The 22132-nt window shown below is 48.2% G+C and overlaps 1 protein-coding gene across 1 annotated transcript in view; it reads left to right on the top strand.

Moving 5' to 3' along the window:
* Positions 1-7652: 7652 nt before the first annotated feature.
* LOC120836794 overlaps positions 7653-22132 on the top strand; it is a 96639-nt gene continuing 82159 nt past the window's right edge. Inside the window, exon 1 of the mRNA XM_040205856.2 lies at positions 7653-8467. Coding sequence (XP_040061790.2) covers positions 7653-8467 — 815 coding nt within the window. The remainder of the gene's footprint in view (positions 8468-22132) is intronic.

Below are 22132 nucleotides of genomic sequence, written 5' to 3'. Positions count from 1 at the left end.
CTCTGATTAAAATTAAATTACTTGTGCTGTGGAGAATGAATAATTCAGTTATTGTGCGGATGATATTCCTAAAAGCAATGGCAGCGTAATTTAATTGTTTCTGAAAGAAAACATTTTACCGGAAGCAGCTAGTGTCACTAAATATGCTACTCCTCACAGTAGCGACACTTCCCGATCTTGTGGCTTAAAATTATAGTTTCTCGTTATATGAAGCTTTATCTAAAATCACAGGAAACGGTTTTCCATCCTCTACAACTGTTTGGACGGTTCGCGAAAGATGCAAACGATATTACATGGGCTTTCCAACACCGAATCTAATGCTGAGTAGGTCGTACTTCTGAATCTCGACGATCGGCAGTTGCGTGTGCTCTGTACAAGCACCGAGATGGCGGCGTCCACAACAATATCGGAAAACAAAGTGTTTTAGGACCAGCGTCTTAGCTAGGACGATGCGAAAGAAAGCGCTGCCAAAGCTAGGGCACAAGCGCAGTGGCGTCTGAAGTCGAACCTCAAGTGTTCGCGCGCTCCAAGCTTGGCAGGCATTCTTTCACCCGGACCCAGTCAAAACGTTGTTCCTAACAAGTCGGCTCAAATTTCAAGGTTTCAGGGCTTACCATTATATCTTTGAAAACGTAGCTCTTTTCGGACATTACGTAAACGAAACGTTGAATAAATGTTAACAAGGTGTCAGCATACACCGCTGCTAAGCTACGTGAAGTGCGAAATTTGGCAAAACCTCTTTTTCTTCTTTTTTTTTCCTGATATTTTATTTAAAACATACAATCAGATTCGTCACTTTGCGCTGAGTCTTTTAGAGTCGGTTGATTGTGTCGTTGAGTCGTATAGTGCGTGCGCTATCCTAAGCAACAACAACAAATCACACAAGCCAGAGGGTTTATTCAAATAATGTGGAGTGTGACCAAACTTGTTGGGCAGAGTAAATGGCGCATTAATGATTTTTTTTTTTCAAATTGGAGATAGCAAGCTCTTATTAGTGTCGCAGTGGGACAACGAAGCTCAAAGTAGAACGGAGGTGTGTAAATGGTGCCAGGCCCTGCCGTTCTTTGGCTATGTACGGGATATTCGACGAGTTCATTGCTCGTACTTGAACGTCTATGTATATGCCAGTTAAGCGTGTTTTGATCTTTCAAAAGGAGGACGTAGTTAATATTCCAGATGCGAGGCCTGTTCTAGCCTTCTGATATCGCTATGACAAATAATTTTCCAAAGTTCGCTTTGGAGTGGGGTTGAATTGTAGATTTCAAGCTGCGCTGTCCATTTCCCCTTCTGTTTTCGGTCTCTGTCGTCCTCTGAAGTCGAATCAATTGAAACGCGCAGATATCTATGAGAATCAAAGTCCCGAAATTTCAAAATCCGAAACTCGAGGCTAATTTTATATGCTGAAAACAGCCACCATAAATAAGCGTACACTACAAATATACCAGTTACTCCTAAAATGTATGCCAGGTTGAATTATGGTGCACACATGAAGAACCAGATGCTCGAAGCGAGATGCAGGCTTGTTGGAACAGCGGCTCAGCCACGGTGGAAAAAACACATTTGAGTGATGACTGGCCGCTCTTCCCGCGTGGAGCGAGCGACCAGATCGTGTCGGAACTAGTCTCGAACCAGGGGCCCTAAGCTGGACGCTTGGCGAAAACGACGGAGAGAAATTTGGCGGCCGCGATTGGCTAACGCCACACTTGACCTTGGCGCCGGCCAATCATAGCCGCCGAATTTCTCGCCGACTTTTCCGCCAAGTGTCCAGATTAGGGCCCCAGGAGTAGTTAATTCCGCGCCGCCGTGGAGGGCGCTGCGGTGTGGGGTGCCTTAGAGTAACTGTATAGGCTCTGCTTGCAGAGCCAGAGTATCGCGTTCCTTTTCCTTTCGCCGCCATCTCCGTATTGGCGGGGGAGTGGTCACGTGCGCAGAACTGGATCCGACCTTCGTGCGGGAAAGCGGCCTTCCAGAGCGCCGAGTTTCGGGGGGAACATAATTTCCGCTTTGCGTTCGCAAAATATAGATCCTAGAGCAAAATCGAATGAACCGGAAGCTTCCTAAGTCATTGAACATTATGTGCGTCAACTGGGTACAGTACAATCCCGTTTTTTATAACGCGAGCGATGTTTTGGGACATTCGATTTCACGGTATGTGAAGCAGACGACACGGACGACGATCGCGTTCCCCGCGTCTGCGGCTTTCGCGGAGTGATACGCGATACCGATACGCTACCGGCACATCCGGCCATCTTGACGAGTCGGCGAGCTCTCGTTTGAAAGCGGGGGGACGGCGTTTTCATCAGCCGCTACGTCGTTTACCGCATTAAATTTTGCATGCGCGTAGAAGGAGCCCCCTGAAAATGACAGGCTGTAGTGTTACGAAGTGCATAAATCGCGCAGACAGCGGCAAGAGCTTCTACCGGATTCCGGCAGCGAGACATGATGTGAGACGCCACCTCGTCTGGCTTTTCGTATGGGAAGGAGATCATTTTTAACCATTGTCTGCCCTTTTACAATATCCCAAACGATTTCTGCAAGCAGTTGTGTGGATAAGCATGTTTTAGAGACTGTTAGTGCTGTGCCTCTTCGCGATTTCTTCAAGGGACCATGTAGGTGGTAGTAAAACAGTTTAATAGGTTCAGCAAAATGTTCAAAATAGAAGAGAAAGCGAGATGTAGGTTGGTGTCACACACTGAAAGCAGACAGAGCTCTATCGCCCTATTCTCGGGGCGGAATAAACTGGCCAATAGGAAAACAGCCAATCTCGGCATCATTCTGGTCCCTGCAACGAATTGGACTGCCTTTACAGACTTGTCCGCAATAAAAGTGGAAAGCGTCGGTGGACTTTTTATATTACCTTGCGGCATCTCCCAGAGTTTAGAGCACCATCTAACATTTATTATACGCGAGCCCCTAATGTTTCCGATTCAAGCGAATTCAAAATTTAGCCCAACTTGAAAGCATGCGAAAATTCCGGTCTCAATTCCAAGAGCTTTCAATTCCGGCGTCTCGAATTCGTAAAACGGCAAAAACTTCGGATAAAAAAAAAAAAAAAAAAAAAAAAAGTTGAACACTATTTTAGCATGAAAGTGGGGGTGCTCGACATTCCTCAGATTCGCATATAATTGGAACGCACTAAGGTAACGCACTGTTCCGTCTACATAATATCAAATAAACTGTCTGCTGAAAAAAAAAATTACAGGCTGAGCAGCGGCACTTGCTCTTCGATTGAACACAAGCGAAAAATAAGCAGGCCTGCGTTCTTTTGCTTCTTGCGATCGCTCGAGGGAAAAGGTCCTCCAAAAGTTGGGCAGACAGCGGGATCACGACGCTATCTGCGTCCCAGCAACAGCACGCGATCCGCGGGACCCGCGGGTACGCTTTTTCCGAGAGGGAGACAGGAAACGACGGGACAACGATCACAGCGCATGCGCGGTTCGTCGCCGCACTATTTTCCTTCCGCAGCGTGCCACAGCACGCCGCAGCACGCCGCCTCGCGTCTGCGCCTTCGTGCCCCTGCAAAAACCGACCGTGGCTTCCCGCAGTGCTTGGCTCCAGAATGGCACCATTGCGGTACTCTGCTCCGCAGGCGGAGCATATACAGTTACTCTAGGGTGCCTTAGAGTGCCTTCATACACACGCGCGCTTTTGCTTGAGTGGTGACATCTCAGCCATTTTTCCGCCCAATCGTCTTTTTTATGCATTTTGAAGTGCGCGCAATCCGGTGTCACTCAGCTCGAGCGCGTAGCTTTGGCTGATGCATAGACGCCATCTTACCACCCAAGTCACGCACCGAGTGCGCGAGAGCGTCACGCGCTGGCACATTCCGGACAACAATGGATGTCTTCACCCTAAGACAGGCAGACATCTAGGCACCCTAGGGTGCCTCATCGGCGGCCACGGTGTCGGCGGCGTAGCGTGCTTGCCTTTTTCGATTTGTGACGTTGTGGTGGTGGTGTGCTGCCAGTGGCTGGCCTCGTGTTCTGCTTTGGTGCAGTGCCGATCCCACTTAGCACCATCATGCACGAAGGTGAGCCTTAACACGAAGAAGAAGGGGAAGAAGAAGAAAGGTAACAGAGATTTACAGACTCTGGCACTTTGGTTGGGGCGTGGCGGCAGTTAGGTACAACATTAAGCGATGAGCGAGGGAATGCGGGACCATCGCTGGGAGAAAAAACCGGAGCGGTCGGTTTGGGAGGTATGTATGTATGTATGTATGTATTTATGCGGCGCTTGCTCTTTGCAACGAGCGTCTGCAAAACAGACACGCCCCCCCCCCCCCCCCCCCCCAGAAAAAAAGAAGAAGAAATTGGAGTATGGTTGCTGCTGGAGTCACCGCACTGGCGCTCCTCATAGTTAATGGTCCGAAACAGCTCGTCAGATCTCCCAAGACTCGTGCCGTTGAGAACTTCCTGAAGTCTCTCCTGAAGCTTGTCTGCCCGTCTTCTTTCCGTCTGGAACTGCCTCTTCAACTCCTTCACCCTAGACAATCCTCTCTTGTCCTGCATCTTGCACTCCTCGATGTTGTCCTGTGCTTTTTTCTTTAGCTTCTTTGCTTTCGCTCGAAATCGCACTTCTGGTTGTTTGACATCTCCAGATGAATGGTGAGATCCTTTACGGCATCGTCCAGCTGCGCCTTGAGCTTTGTGCAGCCGTCCGAACGTTGCCTTGCTTTGCACTGCTCCAGGTCATCTTTGGACTCCTCAATGGCTTTCTGTAGCATGTCCACGCATTCCTGCGCCTCAGCCTTGCGCTGAAGCACCCCCTCCTTCATAGAGGGCAGCAGACGCTTGTATAGTGTCAGCGCCGCTTCGTTCTCTGTCACCTTCGTCGCACGCTCCTGCTCAAAAAGAGGTGCTTCGTTTGACAAGTGTAGCTTCTCCTCAAACTCCTGCCACATTTTCTCTGGGGCCTGCCTGTGTTTCTCCTCTTCCTCCAGCAGGTATGCCCCCATCTCCTCTGCCAACGCCTTCCCCTTCTCCACCACCTTGTTTGCCTCGGAAGCAGCAATGGCGCTACGTCGGGAAGCGTCTTCTAAACCATGAATGGTGATGTGCAGTGAAGTTATCTTGCCTGCCATTCGCTCGTTCACTCTAAGCAGAGCCTCCCGCTCCTTGTCGGAGTAGTCGATCTGTTGGCACGAGTCTCGCAGCAGCGTCTCCAGCAATGCCTTCTCGGCAAGCGTTACAGGTGAATCGCCCACCAAGCCTCGAGCCTCCGCTTTGCGCACGCCACAAAATTGGCTTCTTTTGTAAATCCAAGAGCTTGCTCAATGCGAGTACCGACGCCTGCTACAGGTTCCAGTGCTGGACACTCGAGAAGCAAATGTTGTAAAGTTTCGTCCGCATCACCACATGCACTGCACAGCACGTCCGTTACGTTGGTGTCATATCTTCTTCTGTACAGACGGGTACGCAATAAGACGGGTACGCAGGAGGGACCCGATATTTGGGCGCCATCTATCCCGGTGTGAGTGAAGTGCTCGGTGCGCCGAACATAATGTGGTCGCCGCGTCGGACAGAGAGACATCACGTGATTGTTTCTTCCACCGTGGCCTCAGCTGACACTGGGTCAAAAAAGCACAGCAAATGCTAGGGCGTGCGAGCAGTTTGAGACGCTGCTTGAGTTCCGCTCAGCTCGTGCGCTAGATTTGATAGTACCATAGCCTCCTCTATACTCACTAAGCCTGGCAGCTCTACGACGGAGCCATAGAGTGCCTGGCCGCAAATTTGGAGCGCGAAAGTCTGGTAGTACAGAGCATCAAAGAGCCATTTCTCGGGGAACCCGGACGTCAGCGCACAACTTTTGGAGCGGCGAGGGCCCGAAACCCACTTGTTCGCTCGGAATAAACGTGTTTATCAGTCTTGCCTGAGCGGGGCGCCAGTAACGTGGTTCTCCTATCGTCTGTTCTCTGCCACTCTACCTTTTCCGTTTCGGCGGACTCATCCCTTAACAAAATGCGAAACTTTATTTATTGAATTTTAGATGCCCCAAATAAGGGGTATTACATAAGGGTAGTGCAATATATAAAAATAAAAATAAAATATTTTCGACGAATGCCTTGAGATGGGCTGGGTTGGAGTGGAGCACGGCGTCAGTGGGAGATCGTTCCAATCGTTTGATGTCTGGCAGAAAAGTGAAAAATATGCGCAGTGCAGCGGCTATGGGGGATAGACAGCTTTCTCTTGACTGATGCGAAATAAAACGCGTTGATCTGGTGTGATAACAGAGCTGCCAAGTGATGACTAATAAAACTTGTGAAAAAGGCAGATCATGGAAGTTTTTCGCCGTGATTCGAGTTTAAGAAAATTAGCTTGTGGTTTAAGTGCGGTGACACTGTTATGATAAGAGTAGTCTGAGCATCTGTCTCTAGCTGCGCGATTTTGCACGAATTCGAGTGTTTGAGCAAGAATAGATTGATGTGGATTCCAAACAGCAGATGCGTTTTCTAGTTTGGGTCGTACTAGGGACGAAAAGGGTGGCTTTAACAATGGAGGAGCTAAACGTGGGTTGCGACGTAGAAAGCCAAGGACGCGATTCGCGTCACTAGCTGTGTTCATTATGTGACATGAAAAAGCTAGATCCTTTAAAAAGGTCATGCCTAGGTATTTATATTTTGTCAGTAAATAGATGGCTATGGCAATACTTTCTCTCTCTCCCCCACCCCCGTCTCAGCTTACACTATGTTTCTAGCAAGCCTGCCGTGGTTTGTTGACGAGTATGTTTACCCTGCCGTTATACTCCGTATGTCGTTAAGAACGAAGATGAATCTCTTAGCGGGTTCGGTTGCCCACACTAGAAGTATCCGACCTGGCAGCTTTGTGTTGTCCCAAGAGCGCGCACCTTCAACTCTGATGTTTGTAAAGTTGACATTTGGGCTAGTCGGTAGTCTAACATATTGAGGTATTTAGCGCACAAGGAAGAAAGAAGAAGGACAAGACAGAAAAGATCGCTCTTTTCTGTCTTGTCCTTGTGATAGACAGCCAGGTGGCGCCCCCTGCACACCTGGTATATAAAGAGCATGTCGCACGAGATTAAAACAGACGGACACTGGGCAAGCTTGCGTGCACTTGTCAATGCCCGGCTGTCCCGGGAACTCGCCGAACATTACAGTGGCGACGAGGAAGTGGAAGTGTTGAACTGCTGCCGTCGGACCGTGCGCCTGTTCTGGAATGCCGGTGGTCGGCAAACTAGAGCCGTTTGACACTGAAACGAACTGGAGCGAGTACCGGGAGCGGGTTGAACAGTACTTCATCGCCAACGATGTCAGGGATGAGAAAAGGCGAGCTGTTTTACTTACGTGTTTTGGACCCGCCCTATATTCGTTGCTTCGAAATCTTCTGGCTCCTGTCAAACCGTCGGAGGCCAGCCTAGAAACCATTTTCGAAGTATTAGGCAAGCATTTCTCACCGAAGCCTTCGGAAGTCGTCGCGAGCTTTAAGTTCAATTCACGGATGCGTCATGACGGTGAGACAGCGGCGGATTTCTTTGCTTGTCTGAACAAGCTGGCGGATGATTGCGGATTCGGCGCGTTCCGAAATAGAATGCTGCGAGACCGCATCGTCGGAGGTATTAACGACGAGATGATACAAAGGCGACTCCTAGAGATTCCAGATTTGACCCTTGACCTCGCAAAAAAGACGGTCGTTGCAATGGAAGCAGCGAAGAAAGATTCGCAGATGCTATCGACGTCTATCCAGCCAAACCTCGCGTCAGCTAACACAGTGTCACGCGATGCAGCTGTGAACCCGAAGCGGAAGACTGGCACCATCTCGTGTTTTCGTTGCGGAGGCGAGCATTACGCCACACAGTGCCGTCATGCAAGTACCACTTGTCCCAAGTGTCGGGGAAAGGGGCATCTGGCACGAGTGTGCAAGGGGAAGACAGCGGATGCGACCGCCGGCGGCCCGACGACGTCCACTAGAATACCGAGATCGGTCCACACCTTGGACGAAGCGGGCCAGTCGCAAGATGTCTCACTGCCAGAAGTCTACGAGATGTGGGAAATGACATCTTCTGCAGTCGACGGCCAACCTTTCCGAGTGGAAGTTACGGTGAACGGGACTCCATTGCTGATGGAACTTGACACGGGAGCTAGCGTGTCTGTTGTGTCTGAGGAGACATTTCGACGCGAATTTCCATCAAGGCAGCTGGACCCGTCGCGCATCATGCTGAAAAGCTATTCAGGTGAGCTTTCCCCAGTTCAGGGAAGCCTTACTACAACGGTGAGACTTGGAAACCGCGACTGTCAGGACATCCTGTATGTTGTCCCTGGCACCTGCCCATCTCTGCTAGGACGTGGCTGGATGAAAGGCCTTGGCATCAAGCTTTCCAACGCGAAGGATGTCAACTTCGTGACTTCTCTTGCCAACCTCGTTGCTGAATACTCCAGTATTTTTGATGAAGGTCTAGGAACTTTCAAGGGGGTGGCCGCAAAGATAAATCTTCAGGACAATGCCAAACCAAGGTTTTTCAAGCCTCGTTCAGTTCCATTTGCGATGCTTGACAAAGTCAACGAGGAGTTGCAACGCATGGAACGGGAGGGAGTCCTACGTCCAGTGAAGACTTCGGAATGGGCTGCCCCTATTGTACCGGTCCTGAAACAAAATGGGCAGATTCGCATCTGTGGAGACTTCAAAGTCACTGTGAATCCTGGGACTGTACCTGAAAAGTACCCCATCCCGCGAGTGGAGGGCCTGTTTCATAAGCTGAGCGGAGGCGAGAAATTCAGCAAGTTGGACTTAAAAGATGCATACCTACAAGTTAAACTTGATGAGAAGTCGTCACAACTGGTTACCATCAACACTCCACGAGGTTTGTACCAGTACACTCGCCTGCCGTTCGGTGTGACCTCTGCACCATCGATCTTTCAACGAGAGATGGAGAACCTATTGCAAGGACTTAAGCACGTCGTTGTATATTTCGACGACATTCTCGTGACCAGGCGAAACGATCAAAACCACCTGGAAAACCTGAGCCAAGTGCTGAGTCGGCTGCAGCAAGCTGGGCTGAAGCTGAAGCTGTGCAAGTGCGGTTTCTTGGTTCCCCAGGTTAAATACTTGGGTCATGTCGTTAGCTCTGCGGGATTCCAACCAAACCCAGAAAAGACTGACGCAGTATTGAAAGCTCCGAGGCCTACCGATGTAAAAACGCTGCAAAGCTACCTGGGACTGGTCAATTTCTATCGTCGGTTCCTGCCTAACTTGTCCAGCGTTCTACATCCATTAAACCATCTTCTGGGGGCGAAGACGCCTTGGACTTGGGGTGCGGACCAGGAACAGGCTTTTCGTCAAAGCAAGGAGTTACTGCTGTCTGCCGCGGTATTGGCGCATTATGACCCGAAGAAAGCAGTGGTGCTTATCTGCGATGCGTCGCCGTACGGAATTGGGGCTGTCCTTGCTCACCGAGAAGATTCAGGTGCTGAGAAACCAATTGCGTTTGCATCTAGAGGTCTTCTGCCGGCTGAGCGCAACTACAGTCAGCTTGACAAGGAAGCCCTGGCTCTGATATTTGGTGTGACTAAGTTCCGGCAATACCTGTGGGGCCGTGACTTCGCAGCGGTCACAGACCATAAGCCCTTGCTGGGGCTGCTTGCTGCGGACAAGCCAGTACCTGAGACCTGTTCGCCACGTGTGCTGCGTTGGGCACTGATGCTGTCGGCTTACAGCTACAAACTGAAGTACAGACCTGGTTCACACATAGCAAATGCGGATGCCTTGAGTAGGCTGCCGCTGCCAGTTCCTCCGTGTTCCATCGAGCGGCCAGCCGAGTTATTTATGCTCGAGGGGGCCTATCCTCGCGTACTACTTGCGTCTGTCGTGGCCGACGCCACTTCAAAAGACTTGATTTTGGCGAAGCTTCGAGATCATTTGTGGTCTGGAGCTGAGCTGCATGACCCAGACTTAAAACCGTACGCTCCTCGAACAACTCAGCTGTGCGTACAAGAGAACTGTATCCTGTTGGGGTCAAGAGTCGTCATCCCAGGATCCTTACAACCAGAGGTTCTACGACTCTTGCATGAAGGTCATCCAGAGATCGCCAAAATGAAGGCCTTGGCTAGGAGTCATGTATGGTGGACATCATTAGATGAAGACATTGCGGCTACAGTGCGGGGATGTCGTGTGTGTCAAGAAAACGAGCGATTCGCACGACCAGCACCAATGATGCCATGGCCATTCCCAGAAAAGCCATGGTCTCGTCTTCATATCGACTTTGCTGGACCAATGAAGAACCGATATCTACTCACCGTGGTCGACGCCTACTCAAAATGGATTGAGGTCGTTCCTGTGTTCACGCCGTCGGCAGAAGCCACGATCCCTTGCCTGCGGGTGATGTTTGCCTGTCACGGACTACCAGACCTCGTCGTATCCGATAGCGGGCCGGCATTTGTAAGCGGTAGCTTTAAGAACTTCCTTCAACAAAATGGAATAAGGCAGATTCTAACACCACCGTATCACCCAGCGTCAAATGGAGCCACTGAGAGAGCGGTTCAAACCATAAAGTTGAAGCTGAAGAAGGCAGCTGATGGAAGTTTCCAGTGTCAGCTGGCCCGAATCCTGCTCAACTACAGAACTACACCTCATGAAACCACAGGGTGCACTCCGGCGGAGTTACTGATGGGCCGCAAGTTGAAGACTGCTTTGGCTCTACTTCAGCCGGACCTGAGGTTTAGCGTATCGAAAAAACAACTCATCCAGAAGATGGCGCACGACAGGGGTGCTCGGCTGATACCAACTGTCCAACCGGGTGATGCCGTTTATGCGAGAAATTTTCGACAAGGTCCACCATGGGTACCGGCAACTGTGACCGACACTCCAAGTGACCACATTACAGATGTCGCACTCCCAGATGGTCGGTGTTGGAGACGTCATGAAGGACATCTGCGTCCTGACCTATCCCAAGCTAGGGCATCATCGGGTCCGCGACCAGAGCCGTTGGATCAGGTCGCTCCTCCTAATGAGAATGTGCCTGTACCACTAGAGGATTCTGCCCAAGCGGTACCTCAAACCGTAACAGCTGAATACCAGCATGACGATACTCAGCCTGTTCCTGGCATTCCGCTACCAAGGAGTCCTGGTACTCCACTACCGAGGAGAAGTAATCGAGCACGAAAGCCTCCTATGCGCTTTTCACCGTGAAAATCGGTGGGACCTTGGCTCATTTTTGTTAGGGGGGGGGGGGGGGGGGGGAGGAATGTGATAGACAGCCAGGTGGCGCCCCCTGCACACCTGGTATATAAAGAGGATGTCGCACGAGATTAAAACAGATGAACACTGGGCAAGCTTGCGTGCACTCGTCAATGCCCCGCTGTCCCGGGAACTCGCCGAACATTACAGTCCTTCTTCTTTCTACCTTGTGCGCTAAATACCTCAATATGTCTGATGTTTGTACTTTTAAGTCCATGATGACGGTATTCTTGGACATAACTTTAAAACAGCGGTCACATTGCTCCTCCCTCATCCAAAATCAGCCTGCAAGCACGAGTTACCGCAATATCCGTGGTTCGAATGCAACGTGAGACGTTTTCTCCTTGAACTCACCGCCATGAGGCATTCAAAGCACGAATCTCGCTGTGAACCCCATTCGAATCTGTATGCAGGCTGTTTTTTTTTTGTATAATGTGTATGCAGTGTGAACCCGGCTTAAAGCCGAGGTCACACTGCTTATACATAATACAAAAAGCAGTCTGCATACAGATTCCGGGTTCGCACTGCTTATACATCGTACAAAAGACAGTCTGCATACAGATTCGAACGCGAGTCGCCGCGAAATTTGTGCGCCAAATGACTCATGTCAATGAGTACTAGGAGAAAATTTGGCACGCGGCATTCGAACCACGGATCTTGCGGTGACTCGTCTTTACAGACTGTGTTTTGTATGATGTATTATTCCCAAGTCCCACTAGAGCGACAAACAAATACAACAGACACCGAAAAGCCTCAGACCCACGCACCATACACGCGAAGGTATCATGAGCAGGCTTGCATCTACTCCTGCTCACTTCACGAGCACCGAGATTGCAAGTCTACGAAAGGCACAATCGCGTGCATGTTGTACGTGCTTAAGCTGTGGTCTGAGGCTTGGCGGTGTCTTGTTTTTGTTTGTCGCTATAGTGGGACTCGGGTATGAACAGTGCGACCCCGGCTTAAGGGGTGATGATAAGCCGAGTGAATTGTTTGTGGGCTTGGGAAGGTAGGTGCTTAAGATATAAGGATCGTTGGTCTTTTATCCTCCGTGGAGAAAATGTTTCAGAGGAATGTTTGTCATTGTGGGTTCAGTAAACGCTATCATTCTATAATGATTGTGCAGAAACGAGAGTGTGAACAATAAACACATAAACAAAGATTCAAGGAATTAGTTGGAACCATGGAATCTAATGGTGAAATTCTTAATTTGCTATTCACATTTTAATCGGGGGCAGGTAGTTTTTTACTCTTTCGGACTGCTGATCAAAAGGTGTTCGTAAAAGACGCCTTCAATGAAGGGATGTAGCGAAAAAAATGCAGCGAAACAGTTTTTTTTTTCAGGTTTCGTTCGGTCGAATACGTGTTTACTTCATTTTAGTTTTCTCCTTGCGAGCTCGGCGTGGTGAAACATAATACAGTAGACGCCTCTGATGCAGTACCCCATATTCTGTAGCCGGCCAGTCAACGGTATTTTATAAACACCCGTGTTGGGTAGCCCCGGAACACCAAAGCATCCTTTGAATTCCGCTCTCCGTGCGCATTTCCGCGATTAGCCACGAAGAAGGCAGAAATCGGAACATTAAACAGCGGCTGCAATTGTCTAGTTTTGTTATATTTCGTAAACACTCTCGCGCGCTTGTCGCACATGACATTGTGCATACCTCTCAGAGGAGTGCAAAAATGGGATAGTTTTGTCAGAAAAAAAATTTTCCGACTCCATTAAATCGCATTGTCTGCACGGAAACTAGCCTCGAGAGCGCACGACATTAGTACGCAGCGACACGGGAGCGCGCGACACGATAGCGCTCATTTACAGCAACATGCGTCCCGAGAGCGCTATCGGGACTACGGTGGGCTAGAAGGGGGAGTCATGACGATCGCGATTGCGAAAGTGACTCAATGAATCACCATAAGGAGCTGTGGTGGTTTATAGCGGAGCAGAATCCATCAAATTTGGATCCATCGATGAGTGGATGGCAGCGCCACCCTGCACTGCCGGGAATGGAAGGTGAAAGAAGTACATCGTACAGATTCACTGCAGCCTGCCTTCATTGTATCGAGCTGAATGTGCCGTGTTCAACGTTCTTATGGCTAACAAGATAATATTCACTGTGCGGCATTTCACATTTCGGCCTCGGGATGTGTGAGCCTCCAGCACTTCTGCCTTCTGTGGCGCACACGACCTGCAAACAAATGTATCAAGCTTCGCATGCCATTTTCTCAACTTGACATTCCCTTTGCCGCCCTTCTCGATAACTCCAAAATAAATATCGCGTATCGTAAACGTTTTTAACCTGTGGAAAACAAAGCAAAGCAGCGCTTTGCTCCTCGAAGAGGTTTCTGCAGTTAGCTTCGGGCTCAGCAATGAAAGCAGTAGGTGCAGTAAGGCTCCGCATTTCTTTCGACGAAATGAAAATGCATTGTTGTTTAATTTATTAGTCAGAAGTGAACGTGCCTACTATCTTATACTGAGATTCTATCGCAGGCGAAAAACTTCCACTCGACCTTTCTACTAGCAGCTATCATCTGGCTGGGTCTGAACCCTCTACTAGGCGAGATGACTGCATTAGCGGCGCAACTTTGACGGGTCACTTCGGAACGAGGCCTGCTGCAGTTCTTCCTGCCGGCGTCTGAGAGGCCTTGCAGGCTTATTTAGTAAAAGGCGCACAGAAGAAAAAGATGGAGATCATCTTGCAGCTATTCAGACCAATGTTCACGGAAGTTTCGGACAAGGTCGGCGTGCTGCTGCATTCCATCGAGACTGGTAACGCCCAACGATTGCGGTGTAACCCAAGGCCCATCAGCGTCTACGTGCCAGCCCTCCTGGACGCAGCGATACAGGAGATGCTCGACACCAGAGCTGTTCACGAGTCCCAAAGTCCTTGAGCAACTACAGGTCGTCTTCGCTCCGAAAAAAAATATTTACCCGTTCTTCGTCCCTGTTTATCTGAGGCTGCTTTTCATCATGTTTAACTGTTACCAACTGGCCCAAATCACCACCCTACTTCAGTTTATTTCTTCTACATCGGACTCTTCTTCTATCCCAAGTAATAGTTTCCTTAATAACCAATATTCGCTCGTCAAATGTCCTGTCCAGTGTTCGTGCAGTGCGAGAGGGTGCGGCCAACGCTGGAGTCTAGGAAGAAAAAGGCTACTCCTGAACCCGGACGGTTCTCCACCCTGGGTATCGACAGCGGTCCTCTAGCTCTGTGCAAGTCCCTGCAACTTGGACCCATGTTTTGCAAGAGCCAGTGCTAGGACTACCGCAGCTGGTGGCCCATACAAGAAAGGTTGCCCACCGAGCCAATGATGCGGACCGCCACGAGATGCATCTCTGAGTGTGTGGACTCCCTTCACGGTCTCATAACTCCAGGACAAAAGGTGGGACAACTCAGTCCTTTGGTCAAGTATGTAGTAGATAATGAGTTGCGGGTGTTGGTGTCGGACAAAGAAGGGTTTTTGAGGTGCTGCCGGAAGGTATGTTTGGTAAAAAAGCCGATGCCGCCATTGATAAGAACTTCAGGCGGGTGAATGTTGTCCTCAAGCAGGCTAAGGGCAGGGCACAAGAGCTGTGCGAGAGCGTAGCTTTGGGTCAGTTGGCAGCCAGGATAAAAAAGCAGAAGGTTTGCACCTCCAAGTGTATTTTAGTGCGAAGACACAAAAGGACTCATGCCCATTTAGGGCGATTGTGACAGAGAAGGGTACCTGGCAAAAACAGATGGCCTTATACGTTCAAAAACAGCTGTCCGGTTTGGTTATTGCGGACCCGATTAGGGTTGTCAACTCTGAGGCGGTGTCTGAATTTTGTAAGGGCATTGACCATGAGAACTGGTCGGCGTTCAGTGTGGACGTTGGGGACATGTTTTACTTCTTACCTCACAACCAGTTGCTCACCTCGGTGAGGTCTTGTATTGAGGCCAATGGTGAACTTCCGTTCAGGAACGCAAGCGGTGTGTCCATTGAAAGTTCTTTGGAACTTCTGCTTTTGTGCCTGAACTCCATGGTGGTGGGCTGGCGTGATGTATTTTACTTGCAAAAAACAGGCGTGTGTATAGGGTCGTGCGTAGCTCCGATTCTTAGTGATATTTTTCTTTGGGAAGTTGAGTCTGCCGTTGCTGGTGCTCTTGAAGCTACTTCTGTGAGGAAAGTGCTTCGCTACGTTGATGATTTTCTGGTCGTGTACGAGCGTACGGATGAAGCTAACACTAGGATTGATGTTATGGCAATTTTCAAAAATATTTTTTTTTTTTTTTTTTTGGGGGGGGGGGGGGCTTAAATTTACGTTTGAGGAACCCAACAAATGAGTCATCCAGTTTTTTTATCTCTCGCTGTCTTTCAAAGAAAAACATGTTTGCTGGTCTTTCCGCCCGCGGTTTAGGAAGGAAATACTTGACTACAGGTCCGCCCATTCGAAAATAGTAAAGAGAGGCATAGCCGTCTCATGCCTGGGGTCGGCACTCAGGAAGTCATGTGTGCAATCGATGGGAGACAGTTTCACGGGGCAAGTGAATAGACTCAAGATGTCGGGGTTTCCGGTGAGCCTTTTGGCTGAGGTTGCGGGCTCACTACTGAAACAACCTAAAGGCATAGAGAAGAAAAAGACAGCCGTAGAGAGAGGTAGGAGGGTGGTAGTCCCCTACCTTCATCGCCTTTCCCACAATCTAACACAGGTCGGAGGACGATACGAGATCCCTGTTGTTTTCAGCGCCAAAAAAAAGTGAGTCAGTTATGCGCAAGGGTTAGTGCAGGCGCTGAAAAACGTCCACAATCTAAGTGCACAAAGAGGCACAAAACACCGTTTGTGACATGTACTACGGGTGTCGTCTACCGAATACCTCTATCTTATGGAAGTTTCTATGTCGGTCAGACAGGAAGGTGTTTGAACCACAGGCTGAGAGGGCACGCAAACTCCCTTAAAGCAACGCTGGGGGGACTTCTACTGCTACAATGCAGAGATTGCTCTTGTATCCCCTCTTTTGATGGCGTAGCTGTTGTGGGCAGACACCGGGAGAAAATGACTCGAGATATAATTGAAGCGGTCATTATTTCTTCGATGGCAGACAGATGTGTCAGTGAGCCACTGATGGCATTATCTAAGAGGGAAGTACTTTATCTGCCTTCGAACATGAGTGTGAAGTTTTGAGGCGATGTAACTGCACATCTGGTCGCCTGATGGGCTTGTGTTTTATATGTGTGTGTGTAATCTGTTTAACAAATTTCTTCGGTTTACTTTTCTTTCAATACACTTCAGTTGCGAGTCAGCCGTTGTCCTGTCGTGTTCTTTACCCGTTGTTCGTCCCTGTTTATCTGAGGTTTTTTTTCATCATGTTTAGTTACGTCTTTTTTTTTTTCTTGTTGTCCCACCCTGCTTGGGCCTGAAATGGCCTGAAGTATGAATAAATAAATAACAATAAACAAAATAAGAAACTGTCTTCACAAAAAGATTAACCTTCTTGGTTTCGTTTTTGTCAACAGAGTGATCCTACTTTATCAGGAGAAGCTTCAGACGATAAATAATTACCTCAGCCGCATGATGTTCAGAGCTTGCAACGCTTTCTAGTATTGATTAGCCGTTAACGCCAATTCATGCTACACTGCGCCGAGGGAGCTCACCCTTTAAGTTCGCTTTTGTGCAAAGGAGAAATTTGGCGTTGGGGACGAGGACAACAGGACGTTTGTCGTTTAGACAGTTACCAGCAACTGTGGCCTTGGCGCAGTCCTGGTTCAGGAACACAATGGTGTTCTTCGGCCAGTTGCCTTCGCCAGCCGCATGCTATTCCATGATGGTAAAGAAGTGTCCGGCCACTATCTTCGCCCTTAAAACGATTTGCATGTATCTCGATAGCCCATCCTTTCAGATCCAGTCCAATCACCGAGTGCTTTCCTGGCTCAATAAATTGCAGAATCCAGTCGGATGCCTCGCACGATGTTGCTGAGATTATGGGCGTATGATAACACCATAGCAAACAAGAAAGGAGTGACTAACGTCGTGGCAGAGGCGCACTCACATGCTCTTTGCAGTTCGCTTCCGCTCAGGAGAAACCAGCATTCGTGAGGATCAACGTCACGGTGGAGGACGTTGGTGATGAGAGCAGAACTTTGCAAGGCACAGCGGGAGGTCGGACTTTGTCAACGAGTGTGCAAAAAGCTTGCAGGAAAAGGTCAGGCCACACGGGAGCAACAATGGGTACGATTCCTGCTCGCTGTGCGAGGATGAATTTCTTCTCCGCTACATCCCCTAAGAAAACGATGACGCCGATGGATCGCCTTGTTCAGGATTGTTATAACATAAAGTGCTCAAGCCGTTCATCAGTTACTTCCATAATTCCGCCTCAGCAAGTCACAGCAGAGGTAGTATGACCTCTGCTGTTAATGTAGCCTGCCTTAACAAAGGGAGGAAAGGTGTGCCTCTCGAAGGACAGAACAACAAGATTGGTGGGTCTTTATTCACCATCTCGTCGGATTGTGATACGCTTTGCAGCTCCAACTCCTTCTGATCGGAGACCAGCACTTACTTCCATGGTTCCGCCTTAGCAGGTCACAGCAGAGGTAGTATGACCTACTAGAAGTTACGTCATGTTGAGACTTGTGCAGAAATCAGGCAGAATGAACTGAAGTATGCTCCCACTGTGCAGTGTATCAGAAGGTCACGTCCGGTGGTAGTCACGGGCCAGGATTAAAGCTGCAAGTAGTAATGCACTCTTCTTAGCAGATATGACCTAAGGTGACCGTGCATTTCCTAATGGTCCGCGCGGAAATCACAATCTTTTTTGCCGTGATTGATCATTTCACGGAATGTGTTGAACTGTTTCCCTTACCTAAGCTTATTTCCCAGAAGGTCAGGAGTTGATTCCTCGCTCTCTTCACTCGATTCTTCTTCCTTGCAAAGGACATCACAGATGGCGAATCCTACTTCCAGAGCAAAAGGTTCATGGACACTTTTGCTGCGCTTGGCATGCTGTACAAACTCAACTCTCCGCAGTGCTTACAGTCTGTTGTGCAGATCAGTTGTTTATTGGCAGATGTGTCCCATGAACAGGAAAAGGAAAGACAAAGTTAAATATTTAAAATTATTCTTTTCCAGTATTTGCTCTAGGGAAGCACACGTCAGCCACATCGTAAGCAAGGCGAACCTTACGTCGAACTTTCAACAATTCAAATAAAGCAAGCTCCTCGCAACCTACGAGATGCTGCTCATTTGTTTTGGTTCGGCCAGGCCTGGAGTATACTTGTGTTTCTCTGGACCCATTACTAAAGTATTTAAGTAGCAAATAGAAATTGTGAAAATAGGGCAGGTTATTTCTGTTCAAAAAAATTACATTGAGTGTGACGCAAATGAAGAGCTGCTTTGGTTGGGAAATATGGAAACTATAGAAGAAAAACGTTGCGCCTAAAACATTTTTATGACATGCATTTTGGCCTAACTGGTATAAATGCTTCCTTGTATCTTTCTCCTTGCACCTATGTATCCCCTAGGTTTGATATTTCGTTTAAAGAAAAATAATGCATGCTTAAAGACGACGTACTTACCTTTTGTTAGAACGATGAGTGATTGGAGCTTGACGAGTTATATTTATACCTTCGAAGGTTGACGTTTTACATTTAAATATATCAGTAATTTTAACAAAAAAACTCACTATAGTGCTTCGGTTTCAGTGCGTGATTATTTTTTATTTAAACTAAGAAACTTAATCAATGTTCAGCAAATACCCCGAATCATAATGTTGAAGTTCATCTTGAAGTAGCGCAGGTCCTTCTGTAACCTAAAACATTGTCGGCGCGAGATTTATTATCTAGGTTATCGCTCAATGCCCTCATGCCAACCGATCACTGGGTCAGTACTTAGCTTACACGTACTTGCTTCCAGCCTCCAATGCCATTTAAGCTCGTTTGGAAGCAAATATGCGTCGGCGGTCACGACGCAAGTGATCCTGGAATGTCTTCTAATTTTGAGACTTTCATCTGGTTTTAGCCTCCAAGCAATGTGGGTTTTTGAGGAGAAATCGGTTTTAACCAGTTTTATAAAACTCGTTCAGGGTGCGAAATTCGAGAATATCGGGTTTTAGTCGAAAGCGACGGACCCTGGGTAGGTGCATGGTGCTTCTGCTGACCTTTTTACTGTTCTATAAGTTAACAGCTATCTTGGGGTTCCGCTATCAATAAAAGTGAGTCAGCATGCACTAGAGTTTAAAAAAAGCAGTATAGTATGTTTTTGTATTTCTGGTACGCGTCGGCAAAGTTGGCAGCATACACCAATCCGCGCTTAGATATGTACAGATAATATATCTATATATGGCTGCAGCGAGGTAGAGGGGCTTAGGGCGATAAACTGGTATCCCGTTCACCAGGAAAAAGTGACCCTAATTTGGCTTCCGCCATGTACAATTTTAACCACCAGGCACGTGACCGTAGCAAGCCTTGAGGTTTTTATGCAAAACTGAGCCAAGATTTGTATTTCGATCGGTGTACAAAATATGATAAACTATTTTTTCAATACTGTTAGCCCCAGAGATCACTGTCTAGCTCCGACGAAAAGCCAAAATACAGCACCGCGGCTAACGGCATCTAGTGGAGGTGTTGCGAAGGTGCCCCAGTTTTTGGCGTAGAAGCACATTTGGACTTAAAACAAACAAAACGTTACTTACCTCATCGGTACTGTTATTAAATATCAATATTCAATGTTTTGTGCAGGGTAATCCGTTATTGTTTAGACGCAAAACTATGAGGCGACGTGTCTAGTGGTAAAAAATGTGCAACATGTGGCAGCAGTAATTTTGGGGCCACTTTCAGCTGTCAGTTTAACGTTCTAAGGCCCTCTACCTCGTTGTATGGCTTTCACAGGACATCTTACATGCTGGTGAAGCCTGCCCGTAACGTAGTGGAAGGTGCAGTGTCACGCGCCAACGAGTGCCCATACTTCGTCTCGCTTTAACATGGACTGACCGCAAAGGCTGTGCAAGCGCGAGCGGATAGCCCTGACTGCCTCGACTGTGCAAACGCCAAGGCTTCATAAACAACTACCTCGCGATTTTGGGATTTGCGGCTAACCATAGTTCATGCTAAGGTGAGAGGAAGTATAGTGCCATAATACATTAAAGGCTACGCTATTACTCGCCCAGGCCAAATTTCAAAATAAAATGTAATATTTTATTGTGGTTTCCTATTAACATATTTAAAATGAAGTCTCGTTGTTATGGACGCCCTGTTTCCCCTAAAAATTTACCATAATCTGAATTGCTCATTTAAACGAGACAAAAGTGCATGTATTTTCCAACTTTGTAACCCGAAAATGGCGACCATACAGTAGGGTATCTATATTAACGTGGTCCATTTTAACGAGACATGAGTGTATCTAAACGCAGATAATACACATTCCTTACTAAAAGCGCTCTAAGGGTCTTAGTCGTGCGTTTGTCTTATTATTAGTTTAAGGTCGTTCTATATGTTGGAAGCTTGACAGATTCACCAATGAGCAGCTTTGTTCTACAACTTGAAGTATTTAAATTAAACTCAACGATGACCTTGTCGCACAGAGAGGTGGTTTTCTCCTAGTACTGAGCACACCTCGTTTGATTTCATTGAAAGACGCCAAGTCGTCGGTGCAGTTTAAACAATTTAGTTATGCTGGGCCTTTCAGAGCGAAGGCTTGTTGCCATATTTATTAAATGAATACAAAGCTATCAATTGTTAATGCAAAAGCTTGTTCTTTTATTTATGCAGCTAGCGAGCGTTGTTCATTAAGGAGTCCAGAAGATTCCTGGCGGTACCATTTCCTTCTTAAAAAGAAGCCAACCGTACAGTCAACCCGAAAACATCGAGCGTACCTTCCGGGCGTGACCAAACTCCGAGGACCACAGAAAGGCACTACAGTCGACTCCCGTTAATACGAAGTTCACAAGGACCGCGAAAAACTTCGAATTAAACTAACTTCCAATTAACCACAAGGAAGAAAAAGGGTCATTTTTACTAGTTTAAAAACTGACTGTTTATTAAAAAAAAAAAAAATGGTGATTGCCGTCTGCGTCTTCTTGCAGAATCTTGCTGCGGAAAGTAAGTTCTGCAGACTGTAGATGTGCCCGAGTGCTTCTTCAGCGTTGTTCTCTGCTGCGAAAAACCGCTGCGCGAGGGCAAGGCCCGCAGCTACATCAGCAGCCGGCGGTTGTGGCTCAGTTTCAACGTCGTCGTCGATATCGCTTTCGTTGCTAGCCTCGCGTGGCCGAACAATTTCAATGATTTCTGTCGTATAAATAAAAGCATGACCGTACTCTGTTGTGTCTCAGACAGCACTCGCTGACTCTTTATTTTCCTAGCCCTAACGATACAGTCGCAGCGCAGCAGCAGCGCTCGGAACCAGCACGCCACCGCTTACACTCCCGGACGTTCGCTGAACCACTTAAACCCAATAATGATTCAGTAACACTACATCTTCCCCCCTTTAAAGTTCTATGGCCCTAATGTACAACTGAACTAGTCAGCTCAACGTTCAGTCATCAAATCCCAGTCTTTTGGGAGGTCTCACGATTCGACCCGACCGCGTATGCTGCAGTCCGACGGGAGATCTCGCTGTGTTCTGGTTGGCACTGCACGTTTCACCAGAGGCCTCCCGGGGCGAGTCCTGCGGCTGCGGCAGGGGAATCACCTGGCTGCGGTTTCTTCTCAGGGTTCCAGAACTTGTTTCGACGTACAAGGATCTGGGCGTTTGAGCATGGCCCACAACCGTGCCCGACGTGCGAAGCTCTGGAAGCCAAACCGGATCGTCCTCTTTGAGGGGTGCCAGTGGTCTTGCTCTGTGGCGCCTGTCATAATTCCGCTTCTGCCTTTGTCTCTGTTTCTGATCCTTCCTTTTCCATGCTGACTGGTTGAAGGTTCGGGGCTTCAGTTGATCAGGATACATGGGGAGTCTGCTGCGGAGCCTTCTTCCCATGAGTAGTTGGGCGGGACTGAGC

The sequence above is a fragment of the Ixodes scapularis genome, unplaced genomic scaffold (assembly GCF_016920785.2).
Source record: "Ixodes scapularis isolate PalLabHiFi unplaced genomic scaffold, ASM1692078v2 PGA_scaffold0__279_contigs__length_252992795, whole genome shotgun sequence".
Lineage (NCBI taxonomy): Eukaryota > Metazoa > Arthropoda > Arachnida > Ixodida > Ixodidae > Ixodes > Ixodes scapularis.
The sequence above is the reverse complement of the archived record's forward strand: the minus strand, read 5'-3'. Positions and strand labels throughout refer to the sequence as shown.